Source organism: Podarcis pityusensis, assembly GCF_964106645.2.
Source record: "Podarcis pityusensis genome assembly, chromosome: 9".
NCBI classification, from domain to species: domain Eukaryota; kingdom Metazoa; phylum Chordata; class Lepidosauria; order Squamata; family Lacertidae; genus Podarcis; species Podarcis pityusensis.
Window position 1 is genome coordinate 71834784 of NC_138034.1, and position 26406 is coordinate 71861189.

At 47.0% G+C, this 26406-nt stretch overlaps 1 protein-coding gene and 1 pseudogene across 4 annotated transcripts; one reads left to right on the forward strand and one right to left on the reverse strand.

The window, feature by feature from the left end:
* Positions 1-340: 340 nt before the first annotated feature.
* Positions 341-972, forward strand: LOC308485611 (large ribosomal subunit protein eL18 pseudogene; annotated as a pseudogene). Its single transcript has one exon. The product of its transcript is annotated as a large ribosomal subunit protein eL18 pseudogene (transcript).
* Positions 973-7638: 6666 nt separating this feature from the next.
* On the reverse strand, positions 7639-26402 carry PANK2 (pantothenate kinase 2). Of its 3 annotated transcripts, XM_081020970.1 has the most exons (7): positions 26089-26402; positions 15265-15617; positions 13150-13403; positions 12254-12430; positions 11218-11341; positions 8998-9123; positions 7639-8272 (listed from the first exon to the last, which is right to left on the reverse strand). In XM_081020970.1, the coding sequence occupies exons 1-7, from the start codon at positions 26336-26338 to the stop codon at positions 8222-8224; spliced, it is 1335 nt and encodes a 444-aa protein (XP_080877096.1). In that variant the 5' UTR covers positions 26339-26402; the 3' UTR covers positions 7639-8221. The 3 variants fall into 3 exon arrangements, with proteins under 3 accessions (XP_080877096.1, XP_080877098.1, XP_080877097.1); XM_081020972.1 differs by lacking the exon at positions 26089-26402 and having other exon boundaries at positions 15414-15548; XM_081020971.1 differs by lacking the exon at positions 26089-26402 and having other exon boundaries at positions 15408-15548.
* Between the last annotated feature and the right edge of the window lie 4 nt (positions 26403-26406).

The window sequence follows — 26406 nt, forward strand, 5'->3', positions numbered from 1 at the left end:
AACCTCCGGACTTCTTCACCAGCCAGACTCATCTCTGCCTCTGGGCATTCCTCCTCTCCTGATTGAGCTTCTGCCTCCGATTCTGGACTTCTTTCTGCCACAGACTCTCCCAGCTCACTAAGCCCTGTTGCCTCTTCAGCTTCTGACACCTCCTCTGAGTCTTCTCCCTTTGACGACTCGTTGTTGTCCCACCTCCACCCCGGGCTCTGAGCCTTCTTCCCTGGGGGTTCCCCAGCTGGTTCCTCCCTCCGATCCTACCAGTCCATGACACTCAGCTACCCCATTCAGTGAGTCTGCCACACACCCAGTGACAAAACTTTGAAACATGTTTTTTCCAGGCACCGCTGGTGCTGCCATGGGAGTCGACATACGCCATAACAAGGACCGGAAAGTTTGACGCAAAGAGCCTAAGAGTCAGGATATCTGACTCTTATTCGCCTCCTCGTCAAGCTCTACAGATTTCTTGCTCAACAGACCAGTGCAAAATTCAACAAGGTGATTCTGAAACGGCTCTTTATGAGCCGCACCAACAGGCCTCCGCTGAGAGTTTCCCACATGATCCGTAAGATGAAGCTCCCAGGGCAGCAGAACATAACTGCTGTCGTGGTGGGTACAGCGACTGATGATGTTCACATCCAGGAAATCCCCAAACTTAAGGTTTGTGCCCTGAGCATGACCCGAGGAGCCCGTACCCACATCCTGAAAGCTGATGGCCAGATCATGACTTTTGACCAGTTGGCCATGGCTGCCTCCAGGGGCCAAGGAACTGTGCTGCTTTCTGGACCCAGGAAGGCTCGCAAAGTTTACAGGCATTTCGGCAAGGCCCCTGGAACCTCACACAGCCACACTAAGCCATACATCAGATCCAAGGGCCGCAAGTTTGAGCGGGCTCGAGATTGCCGTGCCAGTCGAGGCTACAAAAACTAGATTGGGTCTTGAAATATTTGAAGGCTGTGATGCGCTGGATTCAATTTGCTAAAACATTGACGCAATCAACCACATTTTGGACCACCGTCTTGCCAGAACAGCGGTCTATAGATAACCTTAATAAAATAAATATAAATAAATGAGAAGGTGGTTCCATTGCCTGGCATCACTCCTCAATTCACGTTGAAGGCTACATTCGTCACTTTCGCATGCTCTTTTCGAAAAGAAGAAGAAGAGTTTGGATTTGATATCCCGCCTTTGACTCCCTTTAAGGAGTCTCAAAGCGGCTAACATTCTCCTTTCCCTTCCTCCCCCACAACAAACACTCTGTGGGGTGAGTGGGGCTGAGAGACTTCAAAGAAGTGTGACTGGCCCAAGGTCACCCAGCAGCTGCATGTGGAGGAGCGGAGACGCGAACCCAGTTCCCCAGATTACGAGACTACCGCTCTTAACCACTACACCACACTGGCTCTCCAGAACCACAGTGAAGGCCTTTTTTCTCAGCAAGTGTTATTGGGTGGATCTGTGCTGCCCTCCAGTGACTCTGATGAGTAACAAGCAAAGCTTTGAAAGGAATGGCTTTCTCTTGCCACCCCCGTGACAGGTGAGCACATGCTGGCCAATTTTTAAACAAGCCTCATCAGGGGTTTTTTTGCACAGGTTTCAAAAGATAGGACCACATCCCCTGCACAACATGCAGAGTGAGCCTTTGTCAGCAAAAGCCCAGCTTTGAAAACATTCTCTCTTTAAATCATGTTTCTGAAGTGTGTTACCTAAGCTGGTTGCACTCCCAAGTATTTTTAAAACTACACTTCCCACCACCCCTGACTGCTGGCTGTGCTACCAGGGGCAGATGCAAATTGGTCCAAAAGGTACACCTTTGTTAGAATCATAGAAGTGTAGGGTTTTCTTTCTTTCTTTCTGTGGCAAGAGAAATTGATGGATTATGCAGAATTTGTGAAATTGACATACAAACTGTGAGACAAGGACAACTGTGACTTTAAAGAAGAATGGGAACTTTTTACAAACTACTTAAAAAAACAACAAAATGAATTGGACTCCTTGGCACAAATTTATTGATTGTTAACATAATAGACAGATAAGGATCTTTACAATTTTACAATATGCAGAGAATAACATGTGTTGAAAAATCAGAGAGAGGAGCTGAGGGAAGTCTTGGGGGGAGGGAGGGAAAGAATGGGGGGGGATGAAGATGATATGTTTTGATAATTTGTTATGTTGAAATTCTTGATAAAAATTTTTAAAAAAAAAGAATCATAGAATTGTAGGGTTCAAAGTAATCCCCAGGGGCATCTAGTCCAACCCCCTACAACGCGGGAATATGAACTAGATCATGACAGACAGCCGTCCAACCTCTGCTTAAAAACCTCCAAGGAAGAACAATTTGCCATCTCCCAAGAGAGTCCATTCCACAGTCAAACAGCTCCCACTGCCGGAAAATTATTCCAGATGTTAAGTCGGAATCTCCTTTCTTGAAGGCTTTGGTTTGGGTCCTACCCACCAAGAGCGAGAGAAAACAAGCTTGCTCCACCTTCCACGTGACAGGCCTTGAGATATTTAAAGATGGCGATCATATCTCTTGTCTTCACCTTCCCAGGCTAAACAGACTCAACTCCTTCAACTGTTCCTCATAAGGCTTAGTTTCCAGACCCCTGATCATCTTGGTCGCCCACCTCTGCACACCTTCCAGCTTGTCAACATCCTTCTTAAATTGGCATGCCCAGAACTGGACACAGTAGGCTGCTTCTGAATGCTGCCTTTTCAGCTCTCATCTACCCTAAGACATTATGAGGTATGGGGCTGGTGTGTTAAATACAGTGGTACCTCTGGTTGCGAACGGGATCCGTTCCGGAGGCCTGTTCGCAACATGAAAAGAGCACAACCCACAGCGGCACATCTACGCGCGCGGGTGGCGATTCGCCACTTCTGTGCATGCACGTGACGTCATTTTGCGCTTCTGCACATGCGTGAGCAGCGAAACCTGGAAGTAACCCTTTCCGGTACTTCCGGGTCGCCGCGGGATGTAACCTGAAAGAACGTAACATGAAGCAAACGTAACATGAGGTATGACTGTACAGTGGTACCTCTAGATGCGAATGAGATCCGTTCCGGAGCCCTGTTCGCATCCTGAAGCGAATGCAACCCGTGTCTACGCATGCCGTGATTCGCTGCTTCCGCGCATGCATGATGTCATTTTGAGCGTCTGCACATGCGCGAGCAGCGAAACCCGGAAGTAACGCGTTCTGTTACTTCCGGGTCGCCACGGAGCGTACCCTGAAAACGCTCAACCCGAAGCTACTTCAACCCGAGGTATGGCTATTTAAAAAGTCACCATTGTCCTTCAGTATAAAAGAGTCTGCTGTGTACTGCAGGGGGCTGGACTAGATGACCCATCCCTTCCAGCTCTACAGTTCTCTGATTCCACCATTTCCTTGAGCCAGATCACTTCCCTCCCCATATCTCCAACCCTCTGCCCCCCCCCCGGGAGTTTCCAGCCAAAATGCAACACTCTTTCTTCCCACATTCCCACATTTTTCTAATGCTCTACCCAGCCCTCCCCCACCAATCAACTGCCCTACTTCTTCAATAATTGCTCTCTTCAAATGGGATGCACTATTTACTAATGACAAAACATGGGGAACAAAGTCATTTAAGCGCTTAAGCTCCCCTTGACCTACTTCGCATTTGCCAGAAATGTATCACCGCGGTAGGACGGCTGACTTCTCTCAAGACCCCAGCTCTTTCGAAAAGGGTGTTTTTAACCATCCACACAGAGATAATTCATTTTTATTTCATTTGCCAAATGAATCGGGGAAGAGAACTGAGCTGGGCATTTGCCAGGACTGTCACCACCTCAGGCCCAGCTGCTCTAGTGTTTTTTTTGCCCTGGGGAAATGGAATAAATCTATACCACTTTATAAACAGTCATGGCTTCCCTCTGAGAAATCCTGGGAACCGTAGTTTATTAACAGTGCTGACGTACCATTGGAGACTAATTAAGGGCATCCCCCAAAATGATACAATCTGGTTTCCATTTTATTGAAGAACAGGATATTTTAATGCCATCACAGAGGTATCTGTGGAGGGGATATACCGTATTTTTCGCTCTATAAGACGCACCAGACCACAAGACGCACCTAGTTTTTGGAGGAGGAAAACAAGAAAAAAAATATTCTGAATCTCAGAAGCCAGAACAGCAAGAAGGATCGCTGCGCAGTGAAAGCAGCAATCCCTCCTGCTGTTCTGGTTTCTGGGATAGCTGTGCAGCCTGCATTCACTCCATAAGATGCGCACACATTTCCCCTTATCTTTTAGGAGGGGAAAAGTGAGTCTTATAGAGCAAAAAATATGGTATATTCATTGAAAATGTTATCTTTCTTTTCTTTTTCTTTTTTTAATGAATTTTATTAGTATTTTCCACACAACAACACGAAAGCTATAAAAAAAAAATACACAACACACAAAAATCAACATCTTATCTTTCTTTTCATTTAAAAAAAGAACCTACCTGTTTCTTAAGTCTGGCACCAATCCTTCTCTAAATATCCCTGCCACTCTCTAGGTTTTCTTAACGATAATTACTATTATTTATAAGCTGCCACCGGACTGGGTTGCCTGGAGAGCCACGTCTTAAGACATTCTCAAAAAGAGTAAGATTGCCCAGGATTTTAACTGATTTTATATCTACTGCTTTTTGTATTTTTACTGTTGCTTTTGTTTCTGATGTTTTTGATCTGTTTTATGGTTCTCTTTTGTAGGCTATCTTGAAAATCTAGATTAATAAAATTATGTAAAAAAACAAAACAAAAAGGAAAACTGCTGAGAGTTGTTAAGAGACCCCTGCTCCTCTCTCAGAGCAGTTTAATCATTAATCCCTCTACTCAGGGAACTCTGGGAATTTTAGCTTCATGAGCATAATAGGGCATACTTGCAGTTCCCAGGATTCTCATGAGGGAACGCCATGTCTTTAAAGCAGTATGATACTGCCAAAGTACCCCCATGATATTCTTGAGAAGCTGGTAAAATGTGATGAACAGATTACGCTAGTAGGACTGCAAGAAGTTTTGTAAAATGGATTATCTGAAATATTAGAAGAGAGACTATGAAAAGAATGATTAGTTAAGGACAATTAAATGCAATATAGAAATTAAGAAATGCAGAATAAGTGATAAAGAACGGAAAATCATCCGAGGTGTTGACAGAAGTCTAAAACAATATATGTTGTATGACTGTTGGAACTGATATGTTAAAAAAATCAATAAAAATGTATAATAAAAAAGAGAGAATCTGGTAAAATGTGGATTTGTAGCTGAGAGAAGCTATGATAGCCATCTTCAAATATCTCAAGAGCTGTCACATGGAAGGTGGAGCAAGCTTGTTTTCTTCTGCTCTGGAGGGCAGGACTCGAACCCATGGCTTCAAGTTACAAGGAAGGAAATTCCTACTAAACATCAGGAAGAACTTCCTAACAGTATGAGCTGTCAGTGGAACAGACTCCCTTTGGAAGGTGGCAGGCTCTCCATCATTGTAAGTTTTTAAGCAGAGGTTAGATGGCCATCTGTCACAGAAGCTTTAGTTGAGGTTCCTGCATTGAGGGGTTGGACTAGATGACCCTCGGGTCCCTTCCAACTCTACAATTCTTTCCTGTTCCTTCTTCCAGTTGGTGGCCTATTTACTTTGATTCACTGCTGCATTGTTTCTCCCACTGGATGCCTTCAGCAGCCAGCAGTGAAGAGAAGCAGGAGAGGTAATGAAGTCAGCCTCACCTATTAACCCATCGATCGCATTGGTGAGGACAAGTGTATGGATTTGCAGGGATTTGGGAGCAAGGAGAGGGACTCTGAGGGAAAATCATCAGGTACAAATGAATCAAATTTTATTGCAATGTCAAATAGAAATAGAATGCGTTTAGAGGGGATTAAGGAAAGAACCACTTCAGATTGAGATGATGATAATAATGATTTTATACCCTGCCCAACATTAAAAAGTTTCCTGAACAGGGCTGCCTTCAGATGTCTTCTAAAAGTCAAAGTTGTTTATTTCCTTGACATCTTATGGGAGGGCGTTCCACAGGATGGGTGCCACTACCGAGAAGGCCCTCTGCCTGGTTCGCTGTAACCTCACTTCTCCCAGTGAGGGAACCACCAGAAGGCCCTCAGAGGAGGACCTCAGAGTCCATGCTGAATGATGGGGGTGGAGACACTCCTTCAGGTATAGATAAAGAAGTATTGATTTTCCACTTCACCTAAACCAAGCGATGTGGACCCTCAAGAGGGTTTACCACGTCTCAGGGAGGCCCTCAAGTCCCTCAAAGGTTGTCCATTCCTCCGTTGGACTAAGTGTGTGGCCCCCATGCTCATCAAGGTAGCACAAGAGGGAAGAATCACCCAGTGTTCTCGCAGTGGGAGCCAAGCGTTTCAATTGCCTACTGTTAGCATCTGGATGGTTCATCAACGAGCAATTCGGGAAATTATTTTTATAATCAATGCTTGGAGGAAGCGTTCAGTGCTTAAAAACTCCTACCATCTCGCTCAAAAAAAGATCTCCCGCCCGTTAAACCAAAAGCCCACAATCCTTTTCTGTGCCTTTTTTATAGTTACAACTGGTAGGGAATTTGAGAACTGTGAGTCAGCCTGCACATGCACCCAACCTAGAATTGCTATGGAAATGCTGGAGGCCCCATCAGTATTGGCATTCCGTGGGCTCTTGAAGACTCACCTATTTAGACACACGTTTCCTTCATCTCTTGCCTTGCTGCTTCAAAGGATGTTAATTACTGGTGTTTTATGTACTTGTTTTACTATGTGTTTTAATTACAGGCAGCTGTATTTTTTGTTTCATCCTTGTTATGATGCTGTCGGCTTTTATTTATTTGTGAACTGCCTTGGCATTTCTTCTTGAAATGAAAGGTAGCATGTAAATTCTGCTTGTAACAACTACAACAGATGCCCAATAACTGGGTCACGCAACCCACAGGTGGTCCATCTACAGCTCGCAGGCCTCAGGTAGCAGTGGCAGCATGGATCTTTGGTATGCGATGGTACAAGGAGGAGGGTCTGCAGTCTAGGTTGCAGCATGGGATCAGAGATGCACCCATGCCTGTTTCTGCTGGGCACATTGCTGCCTTCATGGGGGGGGGGGGGAGAGTACTTCCAAGGCACAAGGAAAAGCATATCTTCTGAAGTGTGATCTAGAGCAAGGTTCCCCAAACTTGGATCTCCAGCTATTTTTGGACTACAATTCCCATCATTCCTATCTAGCAGGACCAGTGGTCAGGAATGATGGAAATTGTAGTCCAAAAACAGCTGGAGACTGAAGTCTGGGAAACCCTGATCTAGAGCCATCTTCTTTGACCTTGGGTCCCCAGATGTTGTTGGACTACAACTTCCATCAGCCCCAGCCATCTTAGCCAATGGTCAGGGAGTTGTAGTCCATTAACATTCTGGGAACTAGAGTGACTCTAGGCTACACGATGGGCTCAGCTTGGTGCCCACTTGCAGCCCGAAAACGTGGCTTCTGATCCCTACCCTCCCCATCTTCAGAAGAAGGAAGATGACAGGTTGTGTCGCCGTAACTGGGAATGCAGGCTTAAATCCTTCTCTTCCCCAGATCCCCTTCCTTCTCCCCAATTTCTTTACATGAACACAAGCAGGAAAGCAATTTTCTTCAAGGCAATAAGGCTGCACACTGTTCTTTTTAAAAATAGATTTAATATCTCAAGTGTGTTTTCATATTCTACACATTTCAGTGCTATGATGAAAATTAATAAGGGTCCATACAAGATTAGAAAGTTAAAAAAACAGAACTTAAAAATAGGTTTTGAGCCGGCTCCGCCAACCTAGTGTCCTCCCAAAACAGCAGCTGCTGTCCAAAACTTACAGGGGCACCAGGCTGGCAAAGGCTGGTTTTCAGAATAGTACAACCTGTACCACCCATGCCCCTGACCCCCTCTCAGCCGCCTAACGGCATGAGCTGCTCAAAGCAAGACTGATTGAACATGTATTTTACCAGAGGCAAGACAAATACAGTTCGCATAAACAGATATAGGCTTCTTACAAACTAGTTTATATTCAGATTATGCTATTTAAAAAGCACACACACCTTTGTCCTTTTCGGCACTGATCGCTGAGGTCACTCACTATTTCTTCCTGTTATTTGTCAAACAGACAAGACCACCACCCACCCACTTACAAATAAAGCTGAATGAACAGAGATGTTCCCTTTGGTGTAGACGTTGCCAGCAGCAAAACCTGGACCCAGGCTCCACTTCGAATCAGGATGTATTCAAAAGCTCCAAAAGAGCTCCAACTGCTCCAAAGTAGCCCTGTTTAAAAAAACGAAACCAGCACAGATGCAAAGGATCAGATTGCTTGTCAAAATACACTTGCCCCAAAGATCAAGATCGGCCTACTCATTACTTTGATTTTAAAGTGACGGTTGTTTGATTAGATATCCTTTAAAAAGAAAGGGGAAAAAACACCACTATGTGTGACCACACCAAGCCAGGAAGGCAGGCAAGGACCCTGTCACACACTTCCTCTGAGACTGGCCGAGTCCCCCCTCACAAGCCCCTCATACTTGCTTTCAGTGGGGGGGCCCTTCTTTTTATTAAGTTCAGCTCGCGCTCTCTCTCTCTCTCTCTCTCTCTCTCACACACACACACATACACACACACACACATCTGGGTATTACCCCACCTCCTCCCCTCTTTGCTCCTTTTATATGACCTACTAAATTGCTATTCACTGCCCTGCATCCTCAGGTTAAGCTCTAAATCCATTATCAATTTATAATAATAAATTATTATAATAATTACAAAGAGAGTGTTTCAGGATTATTGAACTGTCAGATTACGAGAGCCACAGCACTGAAATAAAAGATGGAAATAGGTCCCTCCCCTCCCTTTCATTTATTCAAAAAAATGGAAACAGTGGACAATCTATTTGCAGGATACTTACCACCCACCCTACCCTGCCTTGGCTATAGTTGGGGGGGGGGAGGGAGAGAGGGAGGAAGAAAGAGAGCGCTTGCATTTCAATGTGACTCTACCTCGTGCTCCAGAAACAGGGCCTTCAACTGCCCCTTTGACCAATAATCCAAAGCATACGCCAGAAACTTCATTGAGATTGTGTTGATACGCAAGAAGTTCCCCACGAAAACCACCCGATTAATGTTCTGCAAGAGGGGGAAGGAGTGTTAAGACTCTTGACATCTCTGTTCACAGTAACAAACACACTTAAAACATGCACCCTGCCATTTCTTTGACTTAGTTTAGCCTTTGCCAATCTAGTGCGGCCCCCAATGTCGTTGGGCTACAACTCCCATCAGTCCCAGCTGGCTGGAGCTGTAGTCCATTCTATGGAGGGCACCAGGCCGCCGAAGGCTGATTTAGTTCTTGCATTCGTGTCTCACTCAAGACCAACATTTCCCAGTAGTTTAGGTTAGTTAAGAGCATCATATCCCCCGAGCCCCACTTTGCACTGCTTTGCATTTCCAAGTTAGCACCAGGCTCAGGAGGTAAGCAATTATTAGAGGGTGCAAGCCTGGTCCAGATGGGAGAGAACAGATTGCACTGTGGAAATTAGTTGCAGCAAAATGGGACAAGCTAGGATAGAGAACGAGATAATGAAATGGGGGGTCAGGCATCACAGAAGAGACGTTTGAGCAAAATAACTGAACAGATGATTCCTGGGGGTTTCTGCTGGTTTTCATCCTATGGACAGAAAACGTTTTAAGATTGGTGGCCTTCGAGGTCCTGCCTTATTCCCTGGCTGAGCTGCTGCTGATGGGCAAGTGTCAGTCACAGAATATTAACTGTCAGGGCGCCTGCTGTGAAGGTGGTGGCATGTTTGCTTTGGCAAGTAGGGATCAGTGGAGAGAGAACTGGGATCTAGGGACAGGAGAAGCTGTGCCCAGTAAGAGAGGGTTACTGGAGTGGTCAACGGTGGGTAGGGTGGTGTGAAGTTCACATCCTAAAGGAGAAATAAGTCAGCACAATATCTACTGTGCAAGCTACCTTGCAGAAAGAACTTCTGCATCAGCGACTCACCTTAAGACCTGGGGTGAAGGCAGGCAATTGAGATCAGGTAAAGCTGAAGTCCTGGCTGTTACCACTTTCCTCCTCTAACCCTTTCCTACCATAGTGTCACCTTTGCCTCTGGTTTTCCAATTATCCTGCACACCTCCTCTGAGTGTCCCCCAAAGGCTTCTCTTTGGAGCTGCTGTTATATCAGGCGATGGGTTACAGTGGCAGGGATGCTAGCCTTCCTTGCTGCGCCACGGACGCCCCAAGGCAAAAGATGAGAGGGCCTGGCTCTTTCATAGCCCTGTACAATGCTGCTTGACATGATTGCAACAAGGCAGCACTGTAAAGAAGCTGAAAGCACCAAGCTCAGGTAATGCCACGCAATAAGCTGGGATAGGAGGAGCGATTCTTGCTGCAAGACAGCTTACTTCCTGGCCTGCTCCCTCTTCCTCGGCTGAAGTCCTCAGCCTCGACAGGGAGTTTTATCCCTTTTAGAAGCAGCAGTGACTCCAAAGATCCTCCTGTCTGTCTCTCCTGACTACCCTCAGAAAAGGAAGCTCTCCGTACTGTTTACAATCTTACAGTGGGGTTCATCGGAAACCTGGAAACATTATTTAGCTTGGTTTGGAACAGGTTTACAATATCCCTAGTCAATGCTGCCCAGCACATCTCGACAGCAACAGGAAGTGGCTCAGAGGCATTGCTGGACCATGGTGCAGTGCTGGGCCTCAGCATCAGAAATTCTCACTGCTCACCGGAGCAAAAGGACAGCTCTTTACTCATTGTTCACATTCACACACAACGCTAAGCCAGACTCTCTGGTTTATCAGTGTTTATTGTGCATGCTGCCTGATCATTCTCACTTTGCTCCCTCCAACCCTAAACACCCCCCGTGTGAAAGGAAGGCAGGAAACATGCAGAGCAGGGATCCTGGCTTGCTACTCCCTAAGAAGCCACAGTTAGCAAGCCAACCACAAACCACAGCTTAAGGGGCAGTTTGCTGACTGTGGTTTGTAAATGAGCAGCCAACCACCATCTTTCGTTCAAAGATTCCTGGTTTATTTCTCCAGCTCATGGCAGGAGAGGAGCAAAGTGGGAAGCACAAAACAGTTGGCTGCTCATTCACAACAGACCACAACAAGACAGATAATGCTTTCAGAAGGCATTCCCAGCCCCCACCAACAGGACCGTGAGGAACTGAAAAGCACACCTTGACTGGCTCCCCGGCTCCTCTCTTTCCATACCTCATTAAGCGCACACATCCGTGCTATGGAGCCGATGTTATTCGTGATGGTGATCAAAGCCGCTCTTGCCAAGTCTTCCTTGCTAGCTGCCTCTCGCTTCTCCTTGCTCATCATGTTTCCAAAGCTGGACAGAAAATTGTGCACAATTTTCCCCCCACCTAAAAATCCATTTACATGAGAAACATACGGGATTGCCAACTTTCAGTTCCTAGAATCAGAGTTGGAAGGGACCCAAGCGTCATCTAGTCCAACCCACTGAATCATCCTTGACAGACGGCCATCTGGCCTCAGCTTAAAAACCTCTAAGGAAGGATAGTCCACCACCTTTCGTGGGAGCGAGTCTATTCTACTGGGTCCATAGAAGCTTTTCCAAGAGTTGCTACCCAACACCCTCAGGATCAAGTGTGAATTCCCATGCATTCAGGTGCTGAGCTGAAGCCCCTTGCCGGTTAAAAGTGGCACTGGAGTGAAAGTTGGGCTAGTCCCATGCCTGATTCACTTCCCTCTTCCAAGCCCACACTTCCACAGGCTACAAGACAGGCTCATCAAGCCTGAGGAAGCCAGCAGTCTATAAACTGGGGAATATGGGCATAAGAACCTTAGAGACACAATTCTTCTCTTGGGTCCTATTGGTACTTCCTATGCTCATTCATCTGAAGCAAAATAAAGACAACTGCTGCTCTGTTTCAGGGTTGACACAAGTTTTCGTTTGTCTGATTCTTAGCTTACCCCATGTCAAAAGGCTCTGGGCGAGCAAAGAAATTAAATGCAGTGCACTACAATAGCTAAAAACATAAAAACTTAAGGAAGGCTCACGGCAGAATCAGACCAGAGACCCATCTAGTCTGCAGTAGCCAACTGGAAGCCTGCAAGGACACGAGCTCAACGGTGCTCTCCCAATTTGCAATTCCCCAAAACTGACACTCAGAGGCTCATTCAGAAGCCACCTTTTCCCAGGCTGCCAAAACCAAAGAGATGGGGAAAGGTTATTCAAGCTGCCTCATGCCCCCTACTGAAACACCAGGTGCGGCCTTACCTGGATGCTACCGTCCAACCGGGAAGCCCAAATCTCTCATAGTCTCCTCCGTAAATGTCCCGCACTAGTTTGTCCACTTTGGTGCTGTCCCCGTTGGCTGCCATTTCGAGGGCCTCTTCAAAGGTGGAGCAGCCAGTCAGCAGGCAGCAGAGACCAAAAAAGGTTCCTCCTCCAAGGCTAGCAAACAAACAAGACGCACAAATCACTTCTACCATCCTGTGAAAGCGCTGGGTAGAGGGGGATGAGAAGACCAACAACTTGCAGGACAAGACGCCTGTGATTTAACCCAGCAGAAATGAAGTTAACTAGTTAACAGACAACGTCACGGCACAGGCCTCCATGCTAGCCTCATGAGGGATGTGAGGATGTGGCAAAATTCTTTATTTTTTTACATCCTCACAGAGAAAAGGGAGCAGATGACACTTTTGCAGCTGAACCCGAGGCATGTTTTCTCCAAAATAAGTCCCATTGTGGTAAATAGGCCTTGCTGCCAGATGAACAGAACTGCAGCCTCAGCAGCTACAGTGGTACCTCAGGTTCAGACGCTTCAGGTTACAGATGCTTCAGGTTACAGACTCTGCTAAGCCGGAAGTAGTACCTCGGGTTAAGAACTCTGCTTCAGGATAAGAACAGAAATCGTGTGGTGGCGGCGCAGCAGGAGGCCCCATTAGCTAAAGTAGTACCTCAGGTTAAGAACAGTTTCAGGTTAAGAACGGACCTCCAGAACGAATTAAGTTCTTAACCCAAGGTACCACTGTACATGACACAGCCGCACTGTGCCCATCTGACACCAGAGGTATCTCTTAGCCATGCACAAGGACTGCAAGTCACTTGATTCGTGGACCGGACTCGCTTAGCAGATCTGAAAGGGAAAGCATTACGCTTTCAAAGCTCACCTGGTCCCAGTCACCCGCTTGTAATCGTCTTTAGAATAGACAGCCAGGATGCTGACCCCGGAGCCAATGTTCACCAGCAGAAGAGGGTAGGGGTTCTCCAAGTTGAAGGGGAGCTTCTGGCACTTCTCGGGATCAGTTGGGTTCTCAAAATAGTAGCACTCCGAGTGTCCGTTGAACCCAACCGAATCAATGTACAGCACTCCTCTAATAAGGCAGTCCAGTTCATCCATTTTGCGAAGCTGGAGGTCACTCACCTGTTTGGAGAAACAAGCTTTGAAGAAAACTAGATATTGAAACACTCCAAGGAAAGCCTGGAGGGTTTCATCAAGCAGCTTACAGGTCCCACCCCCCTTCCATTCTCTCTCAGCACTAGAAACACTGGCCAACCACAAATGAGAACCCTTTGAGTTTCAGTATTAGAAATGGCAAAGCCTGAAAGTTCACCACCATCAATGCCAGCAAAAAGGGCTTATTCAAATCTATGCCAGTCTGCTAAACCTGCAAACAATTATTTGCTTTGATTAAAGGTGGGTTATTGGGGGGGGGGCATGCTTATTGTAAGCTGACCGGTGATTCTATTGCTTTTCATGAATTGTATGTGTTTTAAAGCATCTCTAAGGGCCCTGGGAAATGCTGGGTAAAAATAGCTTAATAAAATAAGCCAAGTCCAGTAACTGCAAACGAACAGAGGAGTTGAGGCAAATAGAGAAATGGGGTAAACAGCCATTAGGCAAAGGAACTGCAGCCCTCACGGAGGATATGTTTATGATTTAGGCTCTCTGAAACCGAACACCAGTAGCTACTCTGAAGTTTAGCCACAGCGCTGAAGTCTGATTTCATGAAGGTTTAATCTCTGGAAACTGAAAAACAGGATGGGCAGGACAATAGAAGAAACACACACAAAAAACAGGAAACATCTAATGTTGTAAACAAAAACAAAAGAGATAGAAAAACGTAGTTCAAAGACGCTGGAAAGGATGAGAGTTGATTGTTAAATTAGCCCACATTTAACCATCAACATTCATCCTTCCCAGCATGTATGAGATACAATTCTTTTTTTGTTTAGAACGAGGGAGGAAGCAGCTGAGAAGCAAAGGTCTGTTTAAGAGACCTAAATTCTATGATTCACAGTGAAATCACAGGCATGCCGTAAACCAGCACCCCTGCCCAATGAATGAAGAACCGCTGCTGAAGAAGACATGGAGAGGATGCAAAGGAACTCCTTTCACTGCTTTCCCCCTCACTTGTCTTTGGTTACCTAAGAAAGCGTTTCTAACACGGTTCTGAGCAGCAGCATTCTGTGCGCACACCAAACCTGCAACCCAGTGGTGAAGCCAGGGAAGCATGCAGCTTGGACTAAGTTATCACAGTCACCACTACAATCAGTACAATACAAACTCTTCAGTCAGCTGTCCTACATTAAGCCAGCCTTCACCAACCTGGTGCTCTCCAGATATTTTGGACTACAACTGCTATCCGCACACGCCAATGGGAGTTGTAGTCCCAAATACCTAGAGAGCAACAGAGGCTGATGAAGGCAGTGTTAAGATCCCGAAGAGATGGCAATGATGGAGCAGCAATAGCTGGCAGAATCATCTTGCTCACAGAGTTTTTCTCATGGAAGTTTTGTTTCATGGAATGCAAGAACAATGTTAAAGTTTGCATCTAGCAAACCAGGGCCTCGGCTACACTGGTTAATTATAACATTATAAAGGCATTATAAAAATGTGATAGCAGAGGAAGCTGTAGAGCAGCAATCCATCACCAATGGTCAATTGCATTGAGAGCTAAATTTTAAAGCATTTTTATAGCATTTTTCATATCAGTGTAGATCCAGCCCTTCAAATGCTGCTGAACTACAACTCCCATCAGCCCCAACCAGCATGGCCAATGGCCGGGGATGATGGGAGTTGTAGTTCAGCAACATCTGTCGGGCCAAAAGTTTCCCACACCTGGCAGAGACCAGCTTCACACTGCCCTTACACTCAAAATCAGGAAACAGCATTACAAAAGAGAGTTGCTGCAGAGGTTATGAAGACATGCAGCATCTCTGTTTTGCAAGCTTTAACCATGTGCTATAGCAGCTTAAAAATATATAAGCCAAAAATTGCATACTGTGCGAAAGTCCTGCTCAAATTTATATGCTCCACCTCCTGTGGCACATAAGGTAGTGTGGAGGCTTGAGAAGTGCTTTTCGCTGCCCATTTGAATAAAAGCAGGCATGTCATGAGTAGGGAAGCGTATAAAGTGCAGATTGCCTTTACGTCCACACAGCATAAGGTCCTTTAGCTCAAGGTGAACATCACGAATGCCTGTAGAGCCATAGGCAGTGTGGGAGGTCAGGTATTTCCGGATGCTCTTCAGATTCTCCACTTCCTCCTCTTCTTCCTCCATGGTGATGTCTTTTGGTTCAAAATACACAAGCTTCACCAAGGTCCCGCCAATATCCAAGCCAAACCAAGGAAAGACTGAAAGGAATAAGGGAGAAAAGGGATCATTACAAAGGTGGTGTTTTATTATACATTTCTAAAGAGACTAAACTGATCTTGTGTTTTTATGCTGTGAACTGCCCCGAAATCCACGGATGAAGGGCGGTATACAAATTTAATAAATAAAAATAAAACCCAGTTGCCGCCCCCAGTTGACAAGGGCTCACCCCAACCACTCACTGAACTGTCATGACACCGCAGAATGTTCACATACGTTCTAGCATCAACACATGAATTAGAAACTTGGCAAAGCCACACGGTTTCTGCCACATTAGGGAAAGAACTGCAAATGCATAAGAGAAAGGAAGTTGGGGGTGGGCAAGAAGGCTGAGCATTGGGAACCTGAGTGGAAAGAGAGCCTAAAGGAGAAAAGGCTTGCAGTGCACAAAACACACATCAAATACAAAACCAACAGAATGTATTAACACCCTCCGCAGACAAAACGACTAGTTTTATTACCAAAGCCAGGTGTGGAAGATACATTCCAATGTTCAAGGCTGGAAATGCCTGCTATAAGTAACTAATTTGAACTGTTCTTTGTTTTTACATTTATACCCAAACTTCTGACCCGGCAAGGCCTGCCCATTAGCTAAACGTACATGGTGTATAAATCCATATATACCAACCAGCTGTTCCTGACTAACCCATTAAAATAAATAGCACTACGGATAGCGACTGTAAACTACAAATACCCCTCCAGATTACTCCCCCCAAAAAAACCATGCTATTGGTGAGAAAGTCAGTAAACCAGAATCAAAGTGGTTGCAAGTGATGTTACCAATTCACCTGTTTCTCAAAATCAAAGCTGAAGCAACAGTTCAGGGAACTACCCCAAGCACATATTAATGACCATGTTAAGAAGTACTTGTTGCTGTTCTAGCATAAGAACAGCGGAAGTTAGAAGCATTAAGTACATTTGCCAGAGTGAGAAATGCATTCTCCCTCACTTCCTCTGCGGCCATGTACAGAAGAGGTACAAGATGGACTATTTCTAAGAATTTCAGAAATGCTGCTTCATAGATTTACAGGCATTCCTAAAAGAGGCCATTATTTTAAAAAGGTGAAGAACATTTCAAGGGCAACATTGCCTTGCGGTAATTTTCTTGGTGGAGCCACTTACCAGTGGTTGGCAGGGCCACAGCTGTTTTTGGACTACAACTCCTATCATCCCTATCTAGCAGGACCAGTGGTCAGGGATGATGGGAACTGTAGTCCAAAAACAACTGGAGACTCCCAAGTTTGAGAAATCCCAGTCTAGTTCAACCCCCTGCAATGCAGGACTAAGCAGCTGTCCCTTATGGGGATTGAACCTGAAACCTTGGCATTATCAGCACCATGCTCTAACCAACTGAGCTATCCAGCTGAAGCAGGGCTAGATGCCAGCAGCCCTCTCCCACTGTCATTCCCAGCACCTGGCATTCAGAGGCATGAGGCACAGGTAGGCAATAATAATATAATAATAATAATAATTTATTATTTATACCCCGCCCATCTGGCTGGGTTTCCCCAGTCACTCTGGGCGGCTTCCAAAAGAATATTAAAATACTATGATACATCAAACATTAAAAGCTTCCCTAAACAGGGCTGCCTTCAGATGTCTTCTAAAAGTCTGGTAGTTGTTGTTCTCTTTGACATCTGGTGGGAGGGCGTTCCACAGGGAGGGCGCCACTACCGAGAAGGCCCTCTGCCTGGTTCCCTGTAACTTGGCTTCTCGCAGTGAGGGAACCGCCAGAAGGCCCTCGGTGCTGGACCTCAGTGTCTGGGTAGAACGATGGAGGTGGAGACGCTCCTTCAGGTATACTGGACCGAGGCCGTTTAGGGCTTTAAAGGTCAGCACCAACACTTTGAATTGTGCTCGGAAACGTACTGGGAGCCAATGTAGGTCTTTCAAGACCGGTGTTATATGGTCTCGGCGGCTGTTCCCAGTCACCAGTCTGGCTGCTGCATTCTGGATTAGTTGTAGTTTCCGGGTCACCTTCAAAGGTAGCCCCACGTAGAGCGCATTGCAGTAGTCCAAGCGGGAGATAACCAGAGCATGCACCACTCTGGCGAGGCAGTCCGCGGGCAGATAGGGTCTCAACCTACGTACCAGATGGAGCTGGTACACAGCTGCCCTGGACACGGATTTAACCTGTGCCTCCATGGACAGCTGAGAGTCCAAAATGACTCCCAGGCTGCGCACCTGGTCCTTCAGGGGCATGGTTACCCCATTCAGGACCAGGGAATCCCCCACACCTGCCCGCCTCCTGTCCCCCAGAAACAGTACTTCTGTCTTGTCAGGATTCAACCTCAATCTGTTTGCCGCCATCCATCCTCCAACCGCCTCCAGACACTCACACAGGACTGTCACCGCCTTCACTGGTTCTGATTTAAAGGAGAGGTAGAGCTGGGTGTCATCTGCATACTGATGAACACCCAGTCCAAACCCCCTGATGATCTCTCCCAGCGGCTTCATATAGATATTAAAAAGCATGGGGGAGAGGACAGAACCCTGAGGCACCCCACAAGTGAGAGCCCAAGGGTCTGAACACTCATCCCCCACCACCACTTTCTGAACACGGCCCAGGAGGAAGGAGCGGAACCACTGTATGACAGTGCCCCCAGCTCCCAGCCCCTCAAGACGGTCCAGAAGGATGTTATGGTCGATGGTATCAAACGCCGCTGAGAGATCCAGCAGAACTAGGAAACAGCTCTCACCTTTGTCCCTAGCCCGCCGGAGATCATCAACCAGTGCGACCAAGGCAGTTTCAGTCCCGTGATGAGGCCTGAATCCCGATTGGAAGGGATCCAAATGGTCCGCTTCTTCCAGGCGTGCCTGGAGTTGTTCAGCAACCACTCGCTCAATCACCTTGCCCAAGAATGGAAGATTTGAGACTGGGCGATAGTTGGCCATCGTGGCCGCATCTAAAGATGGTTTTTTAAGAAGCGGTTTAATAACCGCCTCTTTCAGCGGGTCTGGGAAGGCTCCCTCACGGAGGGAAGCATTCACCACCCCACGAAGCCCATCGCCCAGCCCTTCCCGGCTAGCTTTTATAAGCCAGGATGGGCAAGGATCAAGGAGACAGGTGGTTGGTTTCACTCGTCCAAGCAGCCTGTCCACATCCTCGGAGGTAACAGATTGGAATTGATCCCACACAATTTGACTAGACAGGACTCTAGCACTCCCCCGCCCCGGCCCTGCTCCCACGGTGGCGTCTACCTCTTCCCGAATCTGAGAGACTTTATCTGCAAAAAACTTTGCAAAATCATTGCAGGAGATCATGTGGCCCGTATTGGGCCCCGATGTAGCAGGTGGTTCCGCTAAATTGCGGACCACCTGAAAAAGTCTCCTGCTGCTGTTTTCTGCAGATGCAATAGAGGCGGCGAAGAAAGCCTTCTTCGCCGTCGCTACCGCCACTTGGTAGGCTCGACACTGAGCTCTAACCTGTGTCCGGTCAGCTTCAGAATGGGTCATCCGCCACCGGCGCTCTAGCCGTCTCAACGATTGTTTCATTGCCCTCAGATTCGTGGAAAACCACGGGGCCGTCCGGGCTCCATGCAATCGGAGAGGGCGCTTCGGAGCCAAACAGTCAATAGCCCTGGTTAACTCCACATTCCAGCGGGCCACCAGGGAATCAGCTGAAAGGCCATCAACATGGGATAAAGCATCCCCTACCGCTCTCTGGAAACCATTTGGATCCATTAAGTGGCGGGGGCGGACCATCCGAATCGGTCCCACCTCCCTGCAGAGGGGAAGGGTCGCGGAGAAGTCAAGTTGCACCAGGAAGTGGTCTGACCATGGCACTTCTTTTGTTTCGCTTTTACTTAGTGTCAGAACACCAACATCCATGGAGGTAAACACCAGGTCCAAGGCATGTCCGTGGCTATGGGTTGGGCCAAACTTATTCAGGGACAGCCCCATGGAGGCCATGCTTTCCACGAAGTCCCGAGCGGCCCCTTGTAAGGTCGTGTCGGCATGGATGTTAAAATCCCCTAGGACAACCAAACTAGGTGTCTCCAGGAGAACATCCGCCACGACCTGAAGCAGCTCGGGCAGGGAATCCTTGGTGCAGCGGGGAGGTCGGTACACCAAAAGGAATCCTGTACTGCCCCTATTGCCCAACTTCCAGAACATGCACTCAGAGAACTGGGTCTTCCCAATAGGATGCCTGGTGCAAACTAATGACTTCCTAAAAATCACTGCAACCCCCCCTCCCCGCCCACAGGGCCTGGGTTGCTGTGCGTAAGAGAAACCTGGTGGACAAGCAGCGGCAAGAACAGGCCCACCTGCTTCATCCAACCAAGTCTCTGTTACACAAGCCAGGTCAAATCCTCCATCCATGATCACGTCATGGATGGCAGTGGTCTTATGAATCATTGACCTGGCATTGCACAGCAGCACCTTCAGGCTATGTGGGTATCCCTTGCTGATTCTAGTATCCGTCCGGACAGGACCAGACCCGGAGGCAGGGATAGTCCTCAGACAACGACTAAACCTGCCTCCTCTGTAATGACATGGTCTGGTCTTAGCGTAACTCCTCCTCCTACCCGTGATCACTGAGATCGGTTGTCCCAGCGCATCCCCCTCCGTGGAACATACCCCAGCCATTTTGTTGGCTGGGACCCACTCCCCGGCAGCCCTGACCCTTCCCCTTAAGAACAAAATAAGACCTTAAAACAATAAAAAACCCCAGAAAACAAAAAACAATACAAATGAAAAACTATAAAAATTACAAATCCATTAAAATCAAACAAATTCCCAACTAAACATCCATCCCACCCCCATCCCCGTCCCCGCATATACAAAAAAATGAAAGGAAAAGGAACATTTTAAAACAAACTCTGCGCCCCTCCGGATCCCCCTGGGTCGCAGCAGCAGTGACAACAACCGTCCCTGTGAGGCCTGTCAGGCCCCGCCCTGGGCCAGGTGGTGAGTGGCAGGAAGGAGCAGGGCCCTCAGACACTCACACAGGAGAGTCCTCCTGGGCAGCAGAACGCAGCAGTCCTTATGAGGCCTCAGGCCCCGCCCTGGGCCAGATGGTGAGTGGCAGGAAGGAGCAGGGCCCTCAGACACTCACACAGGAGAGTCCTCCTGGGCAGCAGAACGCAGCAGTCCTTATGAGGCCTCAGGCCCCGCCCCGGGCCAGATGGTGAGTGGCAGGAAGGAGCAGGCAAACTAAGGCCCGGGGGCCGGATGCGGCCCAATCGCCTTTTAAATCCGGCCCACGGACGGTCTGGGAATCAGCATGTTTTTACATGAGTAGAATGTGTCCTTTTGTTTAAAATGCACCCCTGGGTTATTTGTGGGGCCTGCCTGGTGTTTTCACATTAGAATGTGTGCTTTTATTTAAAATACATCTCTGGGTTATTTGTGGGGCATAGGAATTTGTTCATTTCCCCCCCAAAAAATATAGTCCGGCCCCCCACAAGGTCTGAGGGACAGTGGACCGGCCCCTGATGAAAAAGTTTGCTGACCCCTGCATGAGGCCTCTGAGACTGGAGGCAGGAACACAGCCATCATGACTAGCAGTCACTGATAGCTTTAGACTCCATGGATTGATCTAATCCCCTTTTTAAAGCCACGTGCAAGCTGACAGCCATTGCAGTCAATTCCATAGTTTCATCATGTGCTGTGTAAAGAAGTTCCTCGCTTTGTTTGTCCCGAGTCCCCCAGCAGTCAACTTCGTTGGTCGACTCCAAGTCGTAGTAACATGGGAGACAGGAGAGGATATCACTGAGGGGAAAAGCGACTTACAAATCAAATGTCCCTTCCACGACTGTGTCTAAAGGAACACGCTTACTCCAGATTCCTGCTGGTCCACTTTCCATTTGAATCTGGGGCTATGTTTCCCAAAGACCACAATTTTGGTCTTGCACAACTTAAAAGTAAAGGAACCCCTGACCATAGGTCCAGTCAAGGACAACTCTGGGGTTGCGGTGCTCATCTCGCTTTATTGGCCGAGGGAGCCGGTGTACAGCTTCTGGGTCATGTGGCCAGCACAACTAAGCCGCTTCTGGCAAACCAGAGCAGCGCACAGAAACGCCGTTTACCTTCCCGCCGGAGCGGTACCTATTTATCTACTTGCACTTTGACGTGCTTTCGAACTGCTAGGTTGGCAGGAGCAGGGACCGAGCAACAGGAGCTCACCCCATCGCGGGGATTCGAACCGCTGACCTTCTGATCGGCAAGTCCTAGGCTCTGTGGTTTAACCCACAGCGCTACCCATGTCCCTTGCACAACTTACACTTATACAAAATATTCGTTTTTAAAATAACTTGTCTTCCAGATTCTTTTACACACACAAAACACTACTGCATGTGCCTTTGAAGTCTGGTGGAGGGAGGGGACTGGCAAGAACTAGCAACTTCCACTGTCAGGATCCCCATGATCTCCCTGCCTCTCTGTTTTTTAGGACGTGTGATCTCCGCCTAGCCAGTGCTGGAGCACAAATCAATTCTGCATGAGGATGGTGGGGTGGAAAGGGATACTATCTCCAACCAAGACATTTTCTTGGCAGAAGGTAAGGATAATGACTTGCAGCCATTGTACTTTCAGGCTCAGTTACTCCAATCCTGTCTCACGTATAAAATGAATTCATCCCACAAGCTGGCCTCCACTGAAGGCCTGGAATATATCTGCTTTGTGACGTTCCACTGGCTAGACCTTTTTTCTTTTTTTTTTAATAGCAGGAAAAACAGACCCAGCTGCATTGCATTTCTTTGAGGGAGGGACTTTTATGAAAGGGGCTCCATTTCTTTTATAGGAGCAGCATTTTTATAGGAACTGTGTCTCATTCTTCTTCTTTGGCGATCACTCGTAGCCGAGTACGATTGTCTTCCATGAATATGGTTTTAACGGTGTATTCGTACGTGACTATGGAGGCCAATTCTGGATCCACACTTCCTTCCACAGTGGGGACATAGGTTTCCAGGCTATCACGGTGTAGATTTGCCAAGCGTGCCTTCCTCTTAGCACATTTCTCTCTTGTGTCCTGAGTTCGAGCGTCTTCAAAGCCCATGACACCTTTGGTAAAGGCTGTTCTCCAACTGAAGCGCTCGCAGGCCAGTGTTTCCCATTTGTCGGTATTTATACTACATTTTTAAAGATTTGCCTTGAGAGTGTCTTTAAACCTCTTTTGTTGTCCACCGGCATTACACTTTTCATTCAAAAGTTGGGAATAGAGTAGTTCATTGCAAGACGATAATCCGGCATCCGAAAAGCATGACCATATGAACAACTTGTGTTACATACCTTTTCAAAATATATTTTTATAGATGTGTGTCTCATATCAGGCATTATCATAGAATTATATTGTTGGGAGGGATCCAAGGGTCATCTAGTCCAACCCCCTGCAATGCAGGAATCTCAACTAATACATGACAGATGGCCATCCAACCTCTGCTTAAAAACCTCCAAGAAGGAAAGTCATTTGTTTTGCTTCTACCTGTGCTGAGTACCTAGACTGACATTAAGCATGCACAAAAAGCCATTTCCACACCATCACAACTGCCATGCATATGTGGCTTTAGGTAGACCAGATTCCTACCAACAAAATGTTTTGCTTCTCAGGTGGCAAAGATTCCCGAGAACCTTATATACCAAATGCTCAGGTGCAAGTGAGGAAAGGCTAGATTTATCAAAATGACTTCAAATCACACTTTAAAAAACCTAAACCTTCAGTACATATTGAACTGCATCATCTAGTGTCACCCCAGAAACTGCCTGAATAGTATTTGCAGATGTGCAACATGATTACCAGCTGTATCCCAGAGTGGATAATGATCAAGCACAATTCACGCAGATTTGTGTGTCCAGCAGAATTTTTTGCATGACTAACAGCATTCAAACAAGCAACAGTCCTGAGATGCAGAAAACTGCAGCTAAACCAAAGAAACAAATTTTCCCAACCCCTGTGCCAGGGCCTCCATTTCCTTTGCAGTTTATCAGCTGCAGCAGGAGGATTTGCAATTATGTAATTATTTCATCAACCTAACATTCAGATAGTTGGTGAAGGGGGATATAGGGAGCTGCTGAAAATATGCAAAGCAACCCTTTGAACACAGCAAACCAGGCATGATTTCTGCAGCTAAGTGTCAACATCCCTTTCAGCTCGAATTAATTGCAATGCGCAACTGCACAACAAAGGCAGTCTTATGGCCCTGTTCCTTGAACCCCATTTGCAACAATGATACCCCGTCAGCTCCTTCCCCCTTTTACTTTCTCCTTTTGCACCTTCACTGAGATTTTGCCCTACTCAAGACCTCCAGCAAACATCTGCCAACCTTATCTAGGCATTTCCCAATGAACACCACCACTTCCTCTAAATCAGAATGTGGCAACTGGGGCTGATGGGACTTGCAATCCAAAACATTTTGAGGGCACCAAGTTGCAGAAGGCAGGGCTAGCTCATCAACATATTCTTTTTTGAAAAAAGCCACACTCTTTTCAACTCTAGATTGATTAGACCAGAACAGGATCCAGCCCTAGTTCTCGTGCTACAAACATAAGATTCTTCTGTAATAATTATGGACAGGCTCAAGATTCAGAGTCAGCTTTTTCATGCCTGCCATCCTGATAGAAGCCTCATGTTTATTCAGACAATGAATTCCAGAGTTTTTCAGCTTGCTGACATCTATGTACATTCAGGAAAAATAGCCACATAAACCTGTTTCAGCAAACGATCTCATGGCATCATTTAAGATAAATGAGTTTCTTATGGCGTAAGCCATGTGGCATCCATTATATGCACAGAATGAACAAGATGGCAGTGGTGTAATGTCAGATACAGAATTGGTCTTCAAAATGAGATTTTTTAAAAATGCACACGTACTAAAGTTGGTGATGCCATACATGAGTCAATTGTTTATGTATTTTAAAAAATCTCATCTAGAAACAAGATTTCCTCTGTTAGACTTATGAAAGTCCATGAATGTGTAGTATATAAATACGCAGGGCATTCTTCACACAGAATCTCATAGCACTGTTTCACAGTATTTTAGCTGATTCCCTGCCTCTGCATTACACTAAGCTTTCATCTCTGGGTTCCTTAACCATCTGAGGTACAAGTGGCTACCAGCAACAGAGTTCTCTAAGTAGTGGCTCCCCTGCAATTGTAAAAGGCCTCCCCTCTGCCTTTTAATGCCATTCCATTTGGTTTATCTGCACTGGGTTTGTTAGGTTTACAGTGGTACCTCGGGTTAAGAACTTAATTCATTCTGGAGGTCTGTTCTTAACCTGAAACTGTTCTTAACCTGAAGCACTACTTTAACTAATGGGGCCTCCTGCTGCCGCTGCGCCGCCACTGCACAATTTCTGTTCTCATCCTGAAGCAAAGTTCTTAACCCAAGGTAATATTTCTGGGTTAGCGGAGTCTGTATCCTGAAGCATCTGTAACCTGAAGCATAGGTAACCCGAGGTACCACTGTAGATGCAATCTCTAGCGGGAGCAGTACATAGCCAGTATGTTACTTTAAATTACTACGCTGTACTTTATTTTTGCTTTCTGCATTTTGAAATTGTTCAAGCTTTGTTGGAAATTCCCAGGTTAAATAAATAAATAAAAGCGGTCACAAGCCTCTTCTTTTTCTTATCAGCTGCCACAGATAGCACAATCTTTCCTTTCTCAAGCTACAATTTATGTAGCTCCGTCTGCAAATTCTAGCCACCAAAATATTTATATGAGGACCAGGGAGACTCAAGTTCAAATCTACACTCATTCGTGACGCTCCACAGGCAATTCTGAGCCAGCAATATCCACCTCTCTCTCTCTCCCCCTAATCTACATCACAGGGTTCTTGGGAAGTGCCAGGGCAGAGTAGTGGTCAGAGCGTTTAACTAGGACCTGGGAGACCAGGATTCAGACCCTCACGCAGTCACAAAACTTGAGAGAGGCCCTTGAGGGAAGTCCCTGTCTCTGAACCTAACCAACCTCATGGGTTCTAGTTACAGGTAGGTACAATCTATTTTTTCGTAGAAAAGAAAAAGGCACACGAAAGCTCATACCAATAACAAACTGAGCTGGTCTCTAAGGTGCTACAGGAAGGAATTTTTTTTATTTTGTTTCAACCTCATGGGGTTGTCGTGACACTAAAATGGAGCTGAGGAAGGGAGGGAAGGAGAGAAAAAAGGTGGGCTGCAAATGCAGTAAGAGAGATAAAATGGAGGTGGAAGGAAGTCAGAACAATAAGATAACAATGTGAAATCTAATCCTTCCCTGAATAGAGCAGAATGTGGTTCCTCATTTTATCTTTTCGAGGTTTTTTTACAATCTAGCAGTGTCTAAATGTTATGAAATAATTAAATCGAATGCAAATTTAATCAACAAAAATTAATATAATTTTAATAATAAATGCAAGCTCAAGCCATGCCTAGCTATTTGATAGGGAGCCCCGCCCCAACCCCGCGAGGCCCCTCCCCCTCTCCCAGGCCCCGCCCCTCCCGGTCAAGCCCCGCCCCCCGGCAGCCACTCACGAGGGCGGTTCTTGCGGAGGGAGTCGAGGCGCGGCCGGGGGGCGGGGCCAGCGCGCTCCTCGCGACGCTCCGCGGCCTCCGCCTTTCCAGAGGCGCCGTTGCGCCGCCGCCCGGCCAGGGCCGCAGGGGCGGGGCTTCGCCTCAGCCGTTGCTCCGCGGGGGGTCCGGCCTCGCGCCCCGACGCCATGGCGCCCGGCGGCGGCCTCGCCTCCTCTCCCTCCGCGCCGCTTCCATTCTGCAGCGGCTCCATCCGCAGCGCGGCCCCATTCGCCGCGGAAACGGCGGGCACTGCGCTTGCGCCGAACGCCTTCGCCGCCG

Bases quoted from the DNA above. Each gene is read 5' to 3' on its own strand.
- PANK2 (XM_081020970.1), bottom strand. From the start codon at position 26,338: ATGGAGCCGCTGCAGAATGGAAGCGGCGCGGAGGGAGAGGAGGCGAGG. The intron at 11,342-12,253 runs GTAAGGCCGCAC...TTTTCTGTCCAG, and splicing joins GGTTGGACGGTAGCATCCAG to CTTTGGAAACATGATGAGCA. The intron at 8,273-8,997 runs GTAGAGTCACAT...TTTTTTAAACAG, and splicing joins CCCTGTTTCTGGAGCACGAG to GGCTACTTTGGAGCAGTTGG.